The sequence below is a fragment of the Topomyia yanbarensis genome, chromosome 2, assembly GCF_030247195.1.
Source record: "Topomyia yanbarensis strain Yona2022 chromosome 2, ASM3024719v1, whole genome shotgun sequence".
In the NCBI taxonomy this organism is placed as follows: domain Eukaryota; kingdom Metazoa; phylum Arthropoda; class Insecta; order Diptera; family Culicidae; genus Topomyia; species Topomyia yanbarensis.
Window position 1 is genome coordinate 191,792,634 of NC_080671.1, and position 17,379 is coordinate 191,810,012.

At 35.9% G+C, this 17,379-nt stretch overlaps 3 protein-coding genes across 6 annotated transcripts in view; 1 reads left to right on the forward strand and 2 right to left on the reverse strand.

Annotated features, from left to right (window-relative positions):
- Window positions 1-3,972: 3,972 nt before the first annotated feature.
- On the forward strand, window positions 3,973-4,878 carry LOC131682515 (peptidyl-prolyl cis-trans isomerase-like 3). Its single transcript, XM_058964042.1, has 3 exons — window positions 3,973-4,106; window positions 4,173-4,528; window positions 4,582-4,878. The coding sequence occupies exons 1-3, from the start codon at window positions 4,098-4,100 to the stop codon at window positions 4,706-4,708; spliced, it is 492 nt and encodes a 163-aa protein (XP_058820025.1). The 5' UTR covers window positions 3,973-4,097; the 3' UTR covers window positions 4,709-4,878.
- Window positions 4,745-6,117, reverse strand: LOC131682514 (nuclear transcription factor Y subunit beta). Of its 4 annotated transcripts, none has more exons than XM_058964039.1 (4): window positions 5,883-6,117; window positions 5,483-5,814; window positions 5,348-5,420; window positions 4,745-4,966 (listed from the first exon to the last, which is right to left on the reverse strand). In XM_058964039.1, exons 1-4 carry the CDS (start codon window positions 5,941-5,943, stop codon window positions 4,875-4,877), a joined length of 558 nt encoding a protein of 185 aa, XP_058820022.1. In that variant the 5' UTR covers window positions 5,944-6,117; the 3' UTR covers window positions 4,745-4,874. The 4 variants fall into 4 exon arrangements, with proteins under 4 accessions (XP_058820022.1, XP_058820020.1, XP_058820023.1 ...); XM_058964037.1 differs by having other exon boundaries at window positions 4,764-4,969; XM_058964040.1 differs by having other exon boundaries at window positions 4,819-4,969; window positions 5,325-5,420.
- A 6,542-nt stretch (window positions 6,118-12,659) lies between these two features.
- The window catches only part of LOC131682516 (sodium/potassium/calcium exchanger Nckx30C), a 291,134-nt gene continuing 286,414 nt past the window's right edge, over window positions 12,660-17,379 (reverse strand). The window contains exon 9 of the mRNA XM_058964044.1: window positions 12,660-14,146. The gene's annotated coding sequence lies outside the window, so the exon portion shown is untranslated. The remainder of the gene's footprint in view (window positions 14,147-17,379) is intronic.

The window sequence follows — 17,379 nt, forward strand, 5'->3', positions numbered from 1 at the left end:
AGTGCGCTACTGTCGTCATGTTTTTTTGTGGCTGAGTTCGACAGAATTGACAGTGGTTATTCCTCTACCCAGTCAAACTAGTCCGAAACCGGTTCAGACTTCTAGCATGAATGCCAGCTCAAATGCATCAACCGATAGAGTCGTAATCGGTTGTTTTCTTTGAGCAAGATTCCATACTGAATCCATTCAGGATTTCGAGCCGGTTCCGGAATGGATTTGACGGATAGTTGGGATAGATTGGTGTGGCGGCGCTAGTGTTTATCGTATATTAATTCAAATGTTTACACACTTTTTTTTAAATATTTTTGTTCGATCATGGACGTCTGTTCTCTGTGGTCATAGCCTCGAAAAGTAAACATCCACATCATGAAATAACCCAAACAAATCTTAACACAACACGTTCTCGTTTCCATCTTTATCCCTTAATTTTGTATTGAAAAATATTGACAACCTCAATTAGGTACAGAAAATGTTTCCACCTTTTTATTCTGCATCATGGTCAACATTTTAACCATCGAGCTGTCAAATTTAACTATCGTTCTGTCAATTTTAACCATGCTCCAGAGTAGGGTTATTTTGCAAATAACTTTCGAAGTGTCAGATTTTAACTAAAAGTTAAAAATTTCACCAAATGGTTCACAGCCTTAGAGGGTATGAACGAGTACACGCTGCGTTACATAGCGATACTTTTCGAGCCCGCGCTCGACCGGAATGACATTTAGTGCGTTTAGGTTTTCTAAAGAATAGCTGATCAGCCAAGTAAACAAAGGACGCACCAAATGTCATTCCGGTCGAGCTAGGGCTTGGAACGTAACGCTAGTAGCACATTGTATTTTGATTGATGACTACTCTTAGGGATAGACCGTTCCAACATCGAATTATGGTCTTGTCAATTTTGGTCTTGTCAAACTGCAAATGACGTGAAAACCCAAGATGATATCAGATAAAGTATAGGAATACGTAAAGCGAGAGTTGGTTTTACGATTGGCAAGATCGACATTGCGTAAAGAGTACTCCACATCCCAAAAAAAGAGATCATTAAAAACGAAATTTATTCAAACATAAAGTTTTGAATACAGAAAATAGTGCTTTCAGACTTTTTGAGGTTCTCAAGACGTTTGCCACCAATAATATTATTGCACAACCATGCATACACCTTATGCAGATTATCTTCAATCTGTTTTGCGTCTGTCAAATCTGCGATTCTTCGTTGCGGATTTGGAATCCATATATCGACACAGATCTTTCAATAGGGCCAAAGTCGCAATGTACTCAAATGGAGAAAAAATCAGTTTCAATATACGGCGATGCTTTTCTAAATGTAGTTTTTATTGTAGGTATAAATTGGGTCATTAAGCTATATATAGTTTTCCGTTCCATTCGATAAATTTTAGGTCCAATATACATAATATAACATGATTTCAAAAAAAAATTCGTTGTAATACGTAAAAACGATTTTTTTGTTTTTTAAAATAAATCTAATGTAAACTTGGCAACCATACATAGGAAAACAGCGGTTGTTTACATCTGGCCTATCAGGACAACACCCAAAATGAAAAAAAACTATATGCAATGTATGGTGTTTATGTCAAATAAAAATAACCCTGTGGAAAAACCGAGAAAACTTGACTTATTTTTTTCTGACAGGGCATCATTTGTCGTGAAATTCGATATGTCAAACCCTTCCTATAGTGTCAAATCCAGACTGTCAACATATTTCTTTATTTTAAATTTTAATATTATTTTCACGTTTCCTGAGTTGGAAAAAAATATTGTTGCAATCACGAAAATCAGCTTTATCGATGTAAGTAATAAAAAACGACTTTTTTTTCTCATTTAATGACCCAATTACTTTATGACCATGTTTTCCGGAAGCATCTATGGTTAAACCTTATGACAATATAACAAAGAATTTAATTCCTATGTGCTTTTAGTGGGTAGAAACTAAAAAAATGCTTACGCCCAATTTGCATCCCAGTCGTGATTTCGCCCTTCAGCAACCACCATTTGCGGAAGGGCTAAACGGTGTACATAATTTTCATAAGGGCGCGGTAAAAGGGCTAAACTGACTCTGTCTTGCTGGGTAGGGCTGGGTAAATGGGCGAGCTTGACAATATACTTTTTAATAGGGCTCAGCAAATGGGCGCATAGAAACCCAATGTAAATGATAGGGCGCGTGCATCTTTTCTTCGAATTTCATGAAAATATCGAAATATTCGAATGTTTATGTGCAACAACTATCGAGTAGACATGATCCTAGTAGATATTGCTTATCATTTATATAATAGAACCGCCGTTTAAAGAATAATTTTGTGAATAATAACCGTACGCCCGGTTCTGTCAAAAAATGTAAGTTTAGCCTTTATATTCCATATGAGAAGAAGGGCCTAAGTCGAAATCTCGAAGAAAATGCATGTTTCGCCGTCTTGTTTTCTTTAATTATAAATCGAACTATAAACCATTTTAACTAATTTTCACCTCAATCTTGTAGTATTTTTGTCGCATAATGTCATAATAGCGAAAACGCAGTTTGTTTACATTTGCGATTTAAGCCCTAGTGAAAGATCTATGTCGATATGGCCATATATCAAGATGGAGAGAAAGGTGGGAACATTTGACACTTTTGAGTGTTTAGTATTATACTTGCAAAATTAAGCATGAGGGCCCTTGAAGTAAACATCAACATCCGAACGAGCATCCTGATTCTTTGGCGCACGATGAAAAGTGAGAAAAGGCCGAGCTTCACTATCGATGAGAACACTTATGGACACTTTTTACCTCGAAAAAACCGATTAAATTAACTATGACCGAACCGAAACAAAACTTATGGCAACAGAAGGGCCCGCTACGTCAACTGTTTGTGCTTTTCTTCTTCATAAACTCTTTTAGTTTCATCAAAGAAAAATGACAACCGCACTCACACACAGAAAAAAATGTGCACACCTGTATCCGTCTTGGCCATATATAGAGTACTTGACAACCCTCTAAGAACGGTTGGTTTCAAAATTGTCCAATAAAGGACGTTCGTTGGACGAATTTGGACAACGTCCAAATAAACGTTCAACAAACGTCCATCGTTGGACCCGTGTTGAACGATTTTGAAACAATTTTTTGGACGTCTCAGTGGGAATCTGTAACTGTATTAGTGAGTTCACCGATTTGTTTTCCTCCACCTGTCATAGGTAGAGGAAAACAAATCGAAAATAGCTTTTCGGTCGGATTATTTTCATCATGGAGCCTAACCGGTATTGTGCATGTCCGGAATAAGATTTACAGTATCATAGAGCATTTCAAACCCTTATAAATACTTTAGGCGAGTTATTTCAAATGTTCAAATTAGCTGGCAGTTTTATATATGACAGCTGGTGGAAAACAAACCCCTAATTTGTGTGTATGATATGATTTGCATAGAACTCTATAATGACCATTCAGAAATCCGAACCTGTTCCGGAATGAGTTTAACTGGGGTATGCTTAGAAACGGTTGTGTCACTGGAGCCGGAATACCAATTAGAATTGAGTTCTTTGCGACCGGTCTCACGAACTCTAATGAAGTTTCCTGGTTGAAAACAATCCCATTTACTTTTGCCGTCTTTGTTTATTATTTTCTACCAGCTTGTAATGTAGTATTTGTGTCATGTGGCGTGTACGTACATGAGCCGTAGAAAAGTCTATGAGCTGGAATTCCGGCTGAACTTTACTGGGAAAACCAGAGATGCCAGGTACTTTTTTCAAATGTCTTCAATAATAATTTTAAAAGTCTGGGAAGAACAAAAAATGTCAGGAAAGCTAGTGTAACCAAAAGCCTTTATATTCAAAAATCTGTAAATATCTGCAACCAAACTAAAAAATCTGCAAATATTTGCAACCAAACTCAAAAATCTGCAAATATCTGCGTCGTCGAAAAAATCTGCAGCTTAAATTAAAAGTCTGCGAATTTGCAGACTTGTCTGCAAATCTGGCATCTCTGGGGAAAACATTGGTAAACTGTTTTTCTCCGCGTAACTTCATATTTCAAGCATCGTCTTTGGCCAAGTCTTTGGCAGATATACTTGCGTTAAATACCTGCACCAATATTTTTACAGTAGGATATATTGTATGAATATGGTTTGTAGAATCAATTATAATTTAGGTCATCATTATTATATACAAAAGTGTTACTCTATATTTCAGTCTGTAACGCTGCACACAGATGTGGGTGAAATCAAATTGGAGCTATTCTGCGAAGAGTGTCCCAAAACTTGTGAAAACTTTCTTGCTTTGTGCGCAAGTGATTACTATAATGGTTGCATATTCCATCGAAATATAAAAGGATTCATCGTGCAAACAGGCGATCCCGCAGGTACCGGCAAAGGAGGACAGTCAATTTGGGGCCGCAAGTTTGAGGACGAGTTTAAAGAAAATTTGAAACACAACGAAAGGGGTATGATTTCGATGGCCAACAGTGGACCGAACACAAATGCTAGCCAATTCTTTATCACTTATGCTGCCCAACCGGCACTAGATCTGAAGTATACGTTGTTTGGAAAGTAAGATAAGTATTGTATCTAAAAACGGATGACTAAATTTAGTAAATTTTCAGAGTCATCGACGGTTTCGAAGCATTGGACGAGCTGGAAAAGCTAGCAGTCAATCCGAAAACGTATCGACCAGTTTCAGAGAAAAGAATAAACAGTATTACAATACACGCCAATCCTATAGCAGGATAATATACTATTTCTGCATTATTTTTATTTGCTAATGGCTATTTTATAAATATATAAAATATTACGAATACATATCCACAAAGATATGATATTTTATATAGATGAAACCAATCGAATTATATCTAATACACTAAAAGCAAATAATTAAAAAGAAACTGCTATACAGATTTCAATAAGAGTCACTTTTCAAATAATAGGTTCCATCTGAATTCTGATAGATGACATCCGTGGAAACGTTTGGTCCAGTGGTTGAGGTTTGAACTGCTGTAAGTAAAATAAATGTTCCAAAACATGTTTTTCAAGGTAATGTTTAGATCAACGTAAAAATGCCCTGCCGTGATACGCGGAACATTGCATTTGCTATGAATGTTCTAGGCTAGTAGTACACTAAGAGCATCATGGCAGTGCATTTCATATATTTTATAGTATTTTCGGTTTTGCCGGGCGCTACAGCAGTGTAGTGGTAAAAAGAGATTGATTACGCCCAACCTTGAATAAATCTATTACGTACTACACGGGTGTAACCCACTGTCAAAAACGAAAATGCTATTAGCAATGAACTCTGTTGCTTTCACTCATGTTGATTCAGGCATTGTTAGGTAGAGCAATCGAACATTACTCGTTGTACGTCTCATAACTCACAGCTGAAGTCCTGATCGATTGCGTCGTACTGATCCGGCGAATGCTCGGGACTGGACCGCTCAGTTTTGGTAGTCTGTAGGATAAAAATAGCGAATTTGAGTCATAAGCAAAAATATATACACGTAAAAAACTCACATCGCGATATTTAGTTAGGTACAACTTTAAAGGTTCGACATAGTTATCAAAGCCCAACGTATACATGGCACAAAGGATGTCTTCACCATTGATTGTCTTTCGTTTCTCTGTGTGGCATCGCTCACTCGCTTCAGATGTGATGAAGGAGATGAACTCAGAGACGCACTCCTGCACACATTCTCGAGCATCTTTAGCAATCTTCCCGTTGGAGGGAATTCCTTTCTTCATAATTTTGGTAATGTTTGCTATCGGTAAAAAACGATCCTGCTCACGTAGCGCTACTCCAGGTTTCAAAAGATGTTCAGCTCCAGAATCATCCGAATGCACACCATCTGAAAATGTCAGGGTAAAAAAGATCCATGTAAAATTTTTCGAGTTACTAAAATTGTAATGCGCCTACCGATATCATCCTGAACAAAATAAGAACCTTCTAAAACCGACATGTTACCACTTTGAGCCATTTATAAATTATGTGAATACGCATTAAAAACGCACACACCTTCCCAGTAAAGAGCTTAGATACTCCAGTTTACAACTTCGAGCTATTCAATTAACAAATTTGCTGCATCCAAAACCTAACACCAAAAAATTCTAAATAAACTAGTCGAATTTATTTTGATTCTGATATATTTACTTCTTTTGACGTTTAGTAATTTAGTTTAGGACTGGGCGATGTCGATGCGACATTTTTTTTAATCGATCTTTTTGTCTCGATACATCGATTTTTAGCATCCGATCCAGCTCTCTGTACAGCCAGCATCACTGCCATGAAAATCAAAACATTAATTTTGAATCGAATGATTAAAAGCAGTAATTAGTTACTAAATGTTGATTTTCTGAATAATATGGTTTTAAATCATCCCACAAGATGCAAAACGTCGTGTTAAACGCTTGAATATCGTGTATAGTACCGAACAAAATTCTTTGTTTGGGGCTTTATAGCTATAACGCCCCATACATGTTGGTCGCTGTCAAACTCCATGTGATGGTATAGGGTTGCCAGGAAGCTGATCCGATCTTTTCAATCTGACCCGGTCAAACCATTCGGAATTTGATTCGGAATCCTGAATGGAGTCAGTATGGATTCCAAATCAAATGCAACAACTGATTCTGAGTCGGAATCGGTTGTTGCATTTGATTTGGAATCCATAATGACTACAGCACTCTAGCCCGGTCAAACCATTCGGAATTTGATTCGGAATCCTAAATGGAGTCATTATGGATTCCAACCCACTGAGACGTCCAAAAAACTGTTTCAAAATCGTTCAACACGGCTCCAGCTATGGACGTTTGTTGAACGGTTATTTGGACGTTGTCCAAATTGGTCCAACGAACGTCCTTCATTGGACGATTTTTAAACCAACCGATCTTAGAGGGAAATCAAATGCAACAACCGAAATCCGAACCGGTTCCGGAATGAGTTTAACTGGGAGTTAGAGTGTGGCCAAGAGGCCTTGACGTATCCAAACGAACATGGAGTGACGTATGACGTATACACAATAGAAATACGTCAAATTTCATGTTCGTTTGGAAACGTTATGTCCTCTTGGTCACACTCTAACTAGAGTGCTCTAATAATGACTCCATTCAGAAATCCGAACCGGTTCCGGAATGAGTTTAACTGGGGATTTTCGCGATTTTTGAAGACATCGGTTTTGTTCACTTAAAAAAATCGACCTGGTAAAATCAATATTTCTTTCTAAATTCTTATTGAAAAAATACGACTTTCTTAGGTCCGCTTTACATGTTCAATATTTTTGACAATACTAGAGGGTAATGATAAAAGTATTGTACGTGTAATGGAAAAAAAATATTCTGATTGCAGTTGAAAACTGGAAAAGCCAACCTGCGACAATCGTTTTTTCGCTTGTGTAGGGCTAATTCATGATGTCGGATCAAAAGAGATTATAACTACTAGAGGGAGCAAAGCGCTACTGTCTCCATGCATTCACGGACTGAAACATGGGGTCTCGCTCTAGCATATTGTATCCCATTACTTTGACAGGTGTATACCCGGGGCAATAGGTGTCAAACTGTGAGAGTGAGATGATAAATTTTCAGTGTTAGCAGCGACATGCGACCTCTTTTGTCAGATCGGAAGTACATAGTGCGCCTTGCAGCGCATCATTGTACGAATACAGCACTACTTCCGACGTGATATTATTGTTTAGAACCAGAGAAAATACGATTGTCGATAGTTGGATTTTCCAGTGTTCAACTGCAACCAGAATATATTGACGCGGATTTCAAATGGGATTGAAATATATCGACATAGATCTTTCATTAGGGCTTATTTTTTATTTAACCGTGATTTTTTAATGAATAGTGACCATCGCTTCACAACGTAGTCTATTTTTCATGGCTTGCGATGAGCACGATCTCTCGAATTGCTGAACTGAAAATTATGGAATAGAATAGAAATTAATTTTTAGTATTCTTTACAGATTTAACTCGCCGCGCAGATAGCTCTGAATTAGACTCGCTGGTGCCCTAAGACGATTTCGCTAGATTTTCAGATCACTGTGCACCCAGTGCATTAACGCAAGTGACGGAAGGTTATCGAAAAGTTTCGTGAAAATAAAAATTCCAGTAATGATGATTTTCCCAAACGATTTTCAAAAGGTTTTTATTTGTTCTTTGGCATTAGGATTAGCGATAATAATTCAAATCAAGGATATTACTGGGAAGTCACCTTTAGAAAAAGTCGATGTCGAAGTAAAATTTGGAACTATGCACGCATGCACTTCAGAGATAGCGTGATATCAGGAGCTGCGATTTCATTTCAACGCTTTTTTGTGAAAAGGGCGATACTTACAAATGTAAACATAAGGCTTTTTTCATACATGCAAATGAGGGCTTTGAAACGCAACAAATTAACCTAAAAATTTGGATTCTACGATATTGCTTTCTTAAACTACAGCAAAAAATACAACGGGCGAAACTGTATTTTTGTTTGTTTATTTAAAGTTTCGCCCTCCACGCTCCATGCAAACAAACAGGGCGATACTTTTTTGCTAGCAGTGTAGAGGCGAAACTGTTTTTTTCGTATTTCTTTAGGATTATCAAGCTGATACCAGCTGTAAATAGTAACAATGATCGCTATTGAAAAAACCCGGACGAAATCGGTGGTGTAAAACGGTAGTTATTGTAAAAAAACGTAACGGCGATACTTCAATGCTGATAGGTGGGACCGAAAATGTAAACAATCGCCAAAGGGGCGATACTGTCATTTTGTCAATGTCAATAGCAAAAACAAATTTTAATTTAATAATTTCAAACACTTTATGAAGTTTTGGGTTTCGATTACTGAATCACAGAGAACAGACACCCATGATCGAACAAAGTTATTTAAAAAAACGTGTATAACTTGGTGTATAAACATTTGAATTAATATACGATAAACACTAGCGCCACCACACCAACCTATCCCAACTATCCGTCAAATCCATTTCGAAACCGATTCGAAACCCTAAATGGATTCAGTATGGAATCTTGCTCAAAGAAAACAACCAATTCCGACTCTATCGGTTGATGCATTTGAGCTGGAATTCATGCAGGAAGCACAGACTAACAAACATTATACTTAAAAACAGTTTCGCATGCTTTAACGGTCATTTTAAATATATTTGTAGTTGGGACTGTGGCCACATTTGAAATTATGGCGCCACTGCAAAATCGTTCAACACGGGTCCAACGATGGACGTTGGTCCCACGAACGTCCTTCATTGGACGATTTTGAAACCAACCGTTCTTAGATGGTGGGCAGAGGAATAACCGCTGCCAATTCTGTCAAACTCAGCCACAAAAAACATGATGACAGTAGCACAGCTGCCCGGTCAGCGGGGCAAGCAGAAAGTTAGCAAAAGTTGAGCAAAGCGAAATTGATGCTGGCAGAGTTTCTGCGAGCATTTTGCGCGATTTGTGCGAGAATTCTGGCAACGAATTCGCTCAAATGCAACAACCGTTTCTGACAGAAGCGGTTAAACTAACCGATGCTGCTCACTTTTATCCAGAATCCAACCAGAAATGTACGGCCAAGATCTCTGCACGCTTCCTGCCACATCGTTGTCGGATGTTTTGCTTGATTCGTGCTAAATTCTGCCAGGTAGGAATTGCCAGGATCTTTGCACAGTTTATGTCCGAGTTATGCCAGGGTTTTACTCGATTCCTGTCAAAATTTGCCAGAAAACGCTAGCGAAACCGAGTTCGCCCTAGCTCAACTAACCCGACAGGATACGCGCAGAAATCTGACAGGGCTGCCAAACCAAGACTTACAGAAATCTAGCAGAGCGGTCTCTGCCAGAAAATTTGCTCACTGGGTGGGATTTAGACTCTCGGTGGAAATGAACGTGGACATGTGTTGAATACCTTCCGTTATTCACGGTGGACGACGTTGTGAACAGTTTCATCCGAGGGATAGCCCTTCCTATGATGATTCTCAGGGATAGACCGTTCCAACATCAAATTATGGTCTTGTCAAATTTTGGTCTTGTCAAACTGCAAATGACGTGAAAACCCAAGATGATACCAGATAAGATATAGGCATACGTAAATCGAGAGTTTTGGTTTTACAATTGGCAACATCTATATTGCGTAAATACTGCTTTACTTCCAGAAAAAAGAAGTTGTTAAAATCGAAATTAATTAAAACAATATTTTGAATATAGAAACTAGTGCTTTCAGCCTTTTTGTGGTTCTCAAGGCGTTTGCCACCAATAATATTATTGTACACACATGCATGCACCTTATGCAGATTATCTTGAATCTGTTTTGCGCTTGTCAAATCTTCCACTCTTCTTATTCTTATCTGGACACGCTCTTCTTCCCTTTGGGGCAGACCCTCGGTTTCATCAGCGAACAACGATTTCACGCTCACCTGGCAGTTTACAGTTTGTCAAAATGCAATCTGGTATTGACTTATTTGACGTGTAAGACACCAAAACAGTTGCAATGTGTATAGACAACATACATCTAACGCGATGTTTTCAATTCACCATCTGATTTAACCTCATTTGGCAAAAATCTTACCCTATTTAACCTCAATTTCGCACTAACACAACTGCACATGGATTAGTCAATTCGAAGGCGAACGTTCACCGTGAACAGCGATGACATTTATATTCACCACTCCTTATCAATTCCGCCCGTATAAATAAATACCATTCCAGAAAGCTATTCATATAATACTCACCATATTGAGAATACTATTGATATATTCCATCATTGTAATTCAACTATTAAACTACCATACTCATTTCAGTTACTTTTTCTAATATATTACGTGCATCCTATATCCTATATTGAAGATTTGTATACTACATTTTACTTTTGTACCAGAGGGTAATATTGCTCTGGCGATCTTTGTTATTCGTATATCTGTTTACCCTGCTCCAAACACCTGTAGACTAACATGATCAAAAATCCTCTTCTTACAATATTACGACGATAGCTCAATCGCATAAGGCGTCAGTCCATTTAGTGTCTACGAAGCTTTCTTCAGTAGATGGTGTGCAACGAAATAAAACTTCATCAATCGATAGAATTAAAATGTGGAGAGGAAGGGATTTTTCTGCACCTAATATTTTATGCATCGCTAGATTTAAAATAATGCATGCTACCATAAACTATACGGTTCTTGAATGGTATATTGTCAAAATGTATATGGAAAAAAGCATATTTTGGTATCGTAACCGTTCTTAACAACCCGTTGTTTGTATGGTCGAGTATGGAAAAAAGATAATGCTTATGTTCGATATTATACCAGGCAATGGTTAATCTATTGTTGAGCGAACCATATTGAAAATGGTTTTTAAACGTTTTATGCAATGATTGGCATATGGTACACATTTTTACGGGCGCGCCCATCGTCGCGTTTACACTCCCGGCGAGCAAGTGAATTATCCACTGCGAACACAGTGGAATATATAAAATTACGGGAATATGAATATTATTGTATTGATTCAGTTATATCGAATAATTGTGCATGGATTCGCTAAGTATATTAATGTACTATCGTTTAGTTCCAGTTTCATCAATTTCTATACACTAATAAGTGAGATATTGAAAAAAAACAATTTGGTGCGCATCGAGTTCAAGTTCATTTTCACCAAGGGTGTAAATAGGGCTTAATGCGCATTACCTCCGACGTGACTCCTTGCTTAGAACAAGAGAAAATTTGATTGTCGCTGGTTGAATTTTCCATTTTTCAACTACAACTAGAATAGAACAAATAAAGTGTCAGAAATCTAATTTGACTAGACTTTACTAGAAAATAATATTGCGAAACATAGAATTTAAAGTCGATTGTAACTTTACACATTAAAATGGAAACATTTTCAAGTCACCAGTTTTAACAAGACGAGCTCAAAGAACCTGTAACTAACATAATTCAAGTGAAGTTGTAATATGAGGGGACCAAGATTACTTCCTTACGGAATGCCAGACGTAACATAAGAGTAACCAGTTGAATTCTAGAGACAGTTTTATGGACTTCTGCAGAACTATTCTCCATTCATAACATGCCAGCAGTTTTCTTCTTTAGAATCGGTTTATTCATATTCTATATATGCCTTGTAATGAGAATGATATATAGGTATATATATAAAATCAAATCTATATATGTATAATAGTCAACAAAAAAGTTCCTTATGTTTTAATTATTTTTGTTTTTTTTTATTTCATTTTATTTTTTATTAAAAATGAGACAGCAAACGCAACATACTACGCGAGACGATCTCATTTGTCAACAATCAATATCTTTCAGTATATAACTCTGTATTTTAATTTTTCATGTCTTGTTTTGTGTAATGCCTATCATTAAAAATTTATACATACACGCGAATTTATGCTAATAGTTCATGGTTTTGTTCTGCTTACCCCTCTGAAATTATAATTACAAACGCTTATTAGCTGCTGATGCTGATGCGTGCTGCAAACGATAGATAGATCGTCACGATAAAACCAAAACTAGATTCACGTTTCTTGCCGTTTGCTTGCATTTTCCTATAATGTACATACTTGAACGAATTGATGCCACCATTCAGTTAGCTTTCTTCTGTGTATGTGATGTTTAATGTTCACTGTTGGTTAATCTGTTGTCGTTTATGCTTAAACGTGTACATTTTATGTAAAGTTGATTTAATAACTACCTTTTGTTATCATTTATATTACTTATTGCTTTGTTGTTTAAAATGTAAGTGAGCGTTTGCAGGTGGAAATTTGTTTTGTTTTTGATGCCAATGTTGAAACGTGGTTTAATAGTGGTTTTGTCACTGAGGGGCGAATAAGAACAAGCTGATTTGATAACTGCATCGGTGTGTTGTGGGTTCTGTTATAGTTTATTTTCGTACCTACTCCTTTCATACACACGCATGCAGCATAAACTAATATGGCCAAGGCTAACCTTTCAATCGCTCACTTGACGAATTTTAACCTTTCTTAACATGTTCGATTTAGCTTCCTGCGCATGAGGGAACTTATAAAAGAACTTTACTACATTCAACAGTTTTTGTTTGTTTTGGGAAACCCGCCATACGTGATCTTGAAATGCTGTTTTTTATATTTTGGTTGGTTGATTATGCTTTTCTAGACAATTTAGCGATGAAATCTTTTAACTTCATACTTAGTTTTCGTGTGATAGCTATAAGATTTTGTCTTGTTCGTTTGGGTTTCTTTACTTAGGAAAAATGTTTTTTTTTTCAAACTCGATTATATATCCTCAAGTACTTGTGTTGTTGTTTTAATTCGACTGTCGCCTTTGCTCATGTTGTTTATTATATTTGCATGTCTTAAACTTTTACCGCTACAGTTATTTTACTTTTTCTTTGAATTTTGTTAAATTACTTAAAAACTTTACATGCGTGTATGCGATTTGTGTATTTTTTTGTTTGCCAATATATCTTGCTCAGCTGGTTTACTTAGCAATTTCGTGTTACTTTTCGGTAAATTTATAACCAATCAATATACCTTCATATACAAGGTTTTCTTTTTCAAATATTTGTTAAGTTTTTCCGCAATTCATCTGTTTCGAATGATTTACACTGTTTTTTCTCTATTTGTTTACTTGAATTACTCGTCATAAACTGGAAGTCTAAAAGCGTTTGTTTTTCTTTTTCAGTTAATAAATGTAATTTTATATCCTCTATAAATAACAATATATTTGGTTTTCCTTATATCTTCCCATAAAAATGATTTGCCCCTTTTTATATAATTTTTGTTTCAACATATCAACTTTTTCAATGTTTGTTTCCATGTTTCAATATATAAATAAAAAACGTGTATAACAATTAACGTTCAATGCATGTTTTATGGTTAAAATTGTGGTTTTATTTTCTTCGTTTGAACCAAAATCCTTTACTTAATACTCTGCTACACCTTAAAATACCAGACAAACAGTAGATGCGAAAAACCGTACTTGTGTTTCCATCTTTTCACTTATCGGTAAGATTTTTATGCATCTGACAACGACGAAAAAACTATGATCTCAAATGTATGTAATGACATTCCTTATGTCTATGACTGAGACTGATTATGACTGTGTGTGTGAACGTTTAACTGGGTTTTTATGTTAGCTTAAACTTCAAATCTTCCTTTACGATGGTTTCCGGTTTACAGTGTAAAGGAGACCTCCGATGGCTGTCACTGCCCAATCCACAAACTGGGATTCTGTTTTTAAAGAAAAGAATATAATATATGACAATGCACAGTGGCTCAGAATTTGAATTACCCAGGTGTTTCGACATCATACTAACACTAAATAATTTAGCCTTATGGTAAATTTAAGAAAAATTGCTGTACTTTGCTAGGTCTTCCATACGTTTAAATAGCAGCTAGGGTGGTTTCAATTTCAACTTTCAAAAGTTCGAGTTAGATATTGGCTGCTTTCAATAAAGTTGTAGAATAATACATCTTACTTGTACCCCGTAAGGACTATAGTGTGAAATATGACACTAATGAGGGCCATATAGATAGGGAATTCCATAGAACATAGAATTATTGTTTATTGCTTTGAAAGTTGGATTATTGATGCACTTCGCTATCACACTTTTTAACGATTGCCAAATAAAATGATATGAAATCGACAATGAGTTAAGTTTTTCGATCAAATATATTATAAAATCCGCAAATATATTATAAAAGCCGTGAACTGTGAAATAAAAAGTGTAACTAAAACACGTACGGAGTATAAGTGGACGTATTTCTCTAATCAACCCATGATCAAGTGATGATATATTTTAGGAAATTGGCAGAAGGTATGTGAGCTCTATCTGTCATACTTTACCTTTCGTTAGAAATCCAAAAGTAAGCTTCAGGGTGTTTCTTTCAAAAAACCGGTTTTATTAAAATAGCTTTTGCAGTCTTTACATTACAGTAACATTTGGGTCACCCAATGAATATTTTAAGGCGCATTATTTTGCAAGCCAATTACTAAACAATTTTTTTAAAGCTATTACTTTTTAAAAGATTGTTATCTTCGATTTGGGCCCTCAAAAATAAATATCATTTTTGCCATAAGAAATATAAGTTTAGTATACATCACAAAAAATGAAAATAGCGATAGCCTTTTATGTCTTGTAATATTCATTCAAAAATTGTAAAAAGTGCTTATAATGTTCTAGCGAAATAAGCTGGAGGTTCGGTATTTTGAAACAAGCTCAACTTTTACCAAATTTCTGAAATATTTCTAAACCCATATTAACGATAATTCAAAATTACGAAACTCTCGAATCATAAATAATAAATTTGTCAAACCATGAAAAAAATAGAAAAACCTTACCACACATAACAAATGTTTAGGCTACAAAAATTGACATCCCTGCGTGAACTTGAAAGAAAACGAAATTCAATTCATACCCGGTGCGATGAATGAAATGTTTGGTTCGTTTCCCTCGTCATTTGTTCTCTAGACACAGCGCATTCAGGGTCGGATATGTTCGTTTTCAGAAGCAAATTGAATTTTATTTCTATGCTAGCTCTGAGAGGGATTATTGAGCTAAAGTGCACCAGATATAGATTACGAAGTTCACTTATGCTCGAAAATGTATGCTAACTTCTGTCTTCAAACTGTCCACATAATAACCAATGAATGCTTTGGTTGATGAAGAAATTTATGTTTCCTCTGCACTCAAGCATTCAACTGACAATCCGAATATGAGCAACGTCTGTTATCTGTAACCCTACTATTTAAATTAATAGAAAAATATTCCATAGTGCAAAAACTTTTAGTGAGAAACAAAACTCTATCTATCATATCGTTCGTCGTCAAAGGAATTTCAACATAGTGCTAAGAGGCAATTTATGAAAAACCAAAAGTGCAACATAACGTTTGCCGCATTATTTTTTGGTTTCTTGTAACCCTTTCATGTCCACCTTCTTTCTCGCGGATATAGGATTTCAAAATAATTTTTTCTTGAAAATGGTGGGGTTAAGAGATCCAAAAAACCTTTTTTCGTAAAGATAGGTGCTTCCTTCGCAGTGCTAGAGCTGTTCAATTTTTACCTTCCGACGCCCAATACAAATCTCATCGAATATTTGCAATAGTCCAATTGCGTGAAAAACATAGTCGAAGACAGTGTAAATTGATAGATAGGTTTTATCAGTTTTCAATACCATTGCAAAATATTGAAGATATCTAAAAAATTTCATTTGTCGTCGTCAATGTAACCTGTCCCTGGCAGCACTGCTCCACCGGAATCCAATCAGACTAATTGCAATAACTTCCGTTATGAAGATGATACTTGAAACTGTTATTGCTCAAATGAAAGAAAATAATCACGTTCATAAGCTTTACTGGTTTTTGTGAACCATTTTTCTCTAAACCAAAAGTTATAGCTGTTTAAGAACGTTGTTGTTGATAAACAACACGGGCATGAAGGGTTTAAACAACTTTCCAAGTTTTTGAAGGCGTTCTTCTAAAACGTCAAAATATTTTGTTTTTGTTCGATGTGAAATTTCAATTTTAAAAATTGACGATTTGAGAACAATTTTGTGAGATTTAAAAAATACGGTTGCCTAGTTGTTCGTAAATTGTACCTCAAATCTTGACCTTAGTTGAAATAGAATTATCTCTCGTGTGCCCCAATCAGTGATGCTGGAATTTCAAAAAATCCTATTTTTGTAAAGAAAACGCTCATGACTTTTCATCTTTCAACGATAATAGTTAGATTTAAAGTGACTCGAAACAAACTATCCGCCCTAAAACAATCTAAAAGTTGTTTGAAAATTATTTCAGTTTGACACCACAAAAAATATATGAACTAAATATTCTAAGCCTTGTGTTTAATTTTTTTGTGGAATGAAAGATGAAGTTCTTGTCTTCAGCAAACTTTTCTAAAATTAGTCGTTCTACAACTTTACAGAAGATATGGCTCAATTTGGAAAGGTTAGAACGTTTGCTTTATGATCTTGGCGAAATTTGAATAACCCTTACTGGTATTTTAACTTAAATAAGAGGCTCACAAACTACGAAAATTTCGCCCACACACAAAATACGGCTAAGTTTGTTAGTTATAGTAAAAAGTTGAAATTCCTGCAAAATTTGAATTCACTGCGCAATTATGGTATTATAGTTATAGCCCTATTCTATTGTGAATGTGTAACAATGTCTTTGGATAAAAAACAGAATGATACGAGAAACAAAATTGTACAAGGAATTGATTGGGGATGCAGGATTACTCACCCAGGAGTCTTGATTTCTTGCAGGAGAAAAAACATGAAATATTAGAATTAAAACGGCAACGTTGTCTTTGTCATGCTATTTGTTACTATACTTCATTCACAGGTAATCATAGTTAATTGTCCAAATACTCCATTCGTTGAGCTATCTCTGCTTATAGGGTGGCGCTATGGGCAATTAGTTATTAGAGTTCTGTCCCATCTCAGTTGTAGACAGTTTCATT

Excerpts from the sequence above, each read along its gene's own strand:
- LOC131682515 (XM_058964042.1), top strand. Across the intron at positions 4,529-4,581 it reads AAGTATACGTTGTTTGGAAA|AGTCATCGACGGTTTCGAAG; the intron begins GTAAGATAAGTA and ends GTAAATTTTCAG.
- LOC131682514 (XM_058964037.1), bottom strand. The coding sequence starts at position 5,943 with ATGGCTCAAAGTGGTAACATGTCGGTTTTAGAAGGTTCTTATTTTGTT. Across the intron at positions 5,815-5,882 it reads TTTTGTTCAGGATGATATCG|ATGGTGTGCATTCGGATGAT; the intron begins GTAGGCGCATTA and ends TGACATTTTCAG. Across the intron at positions 4,970-5,347 it reads AATCGATCAGGACTTCAGCT|CAGTTCAAACCTCAACCACT; the intron begins GTGAGTTATGAG and ends TTTTACTTACAG.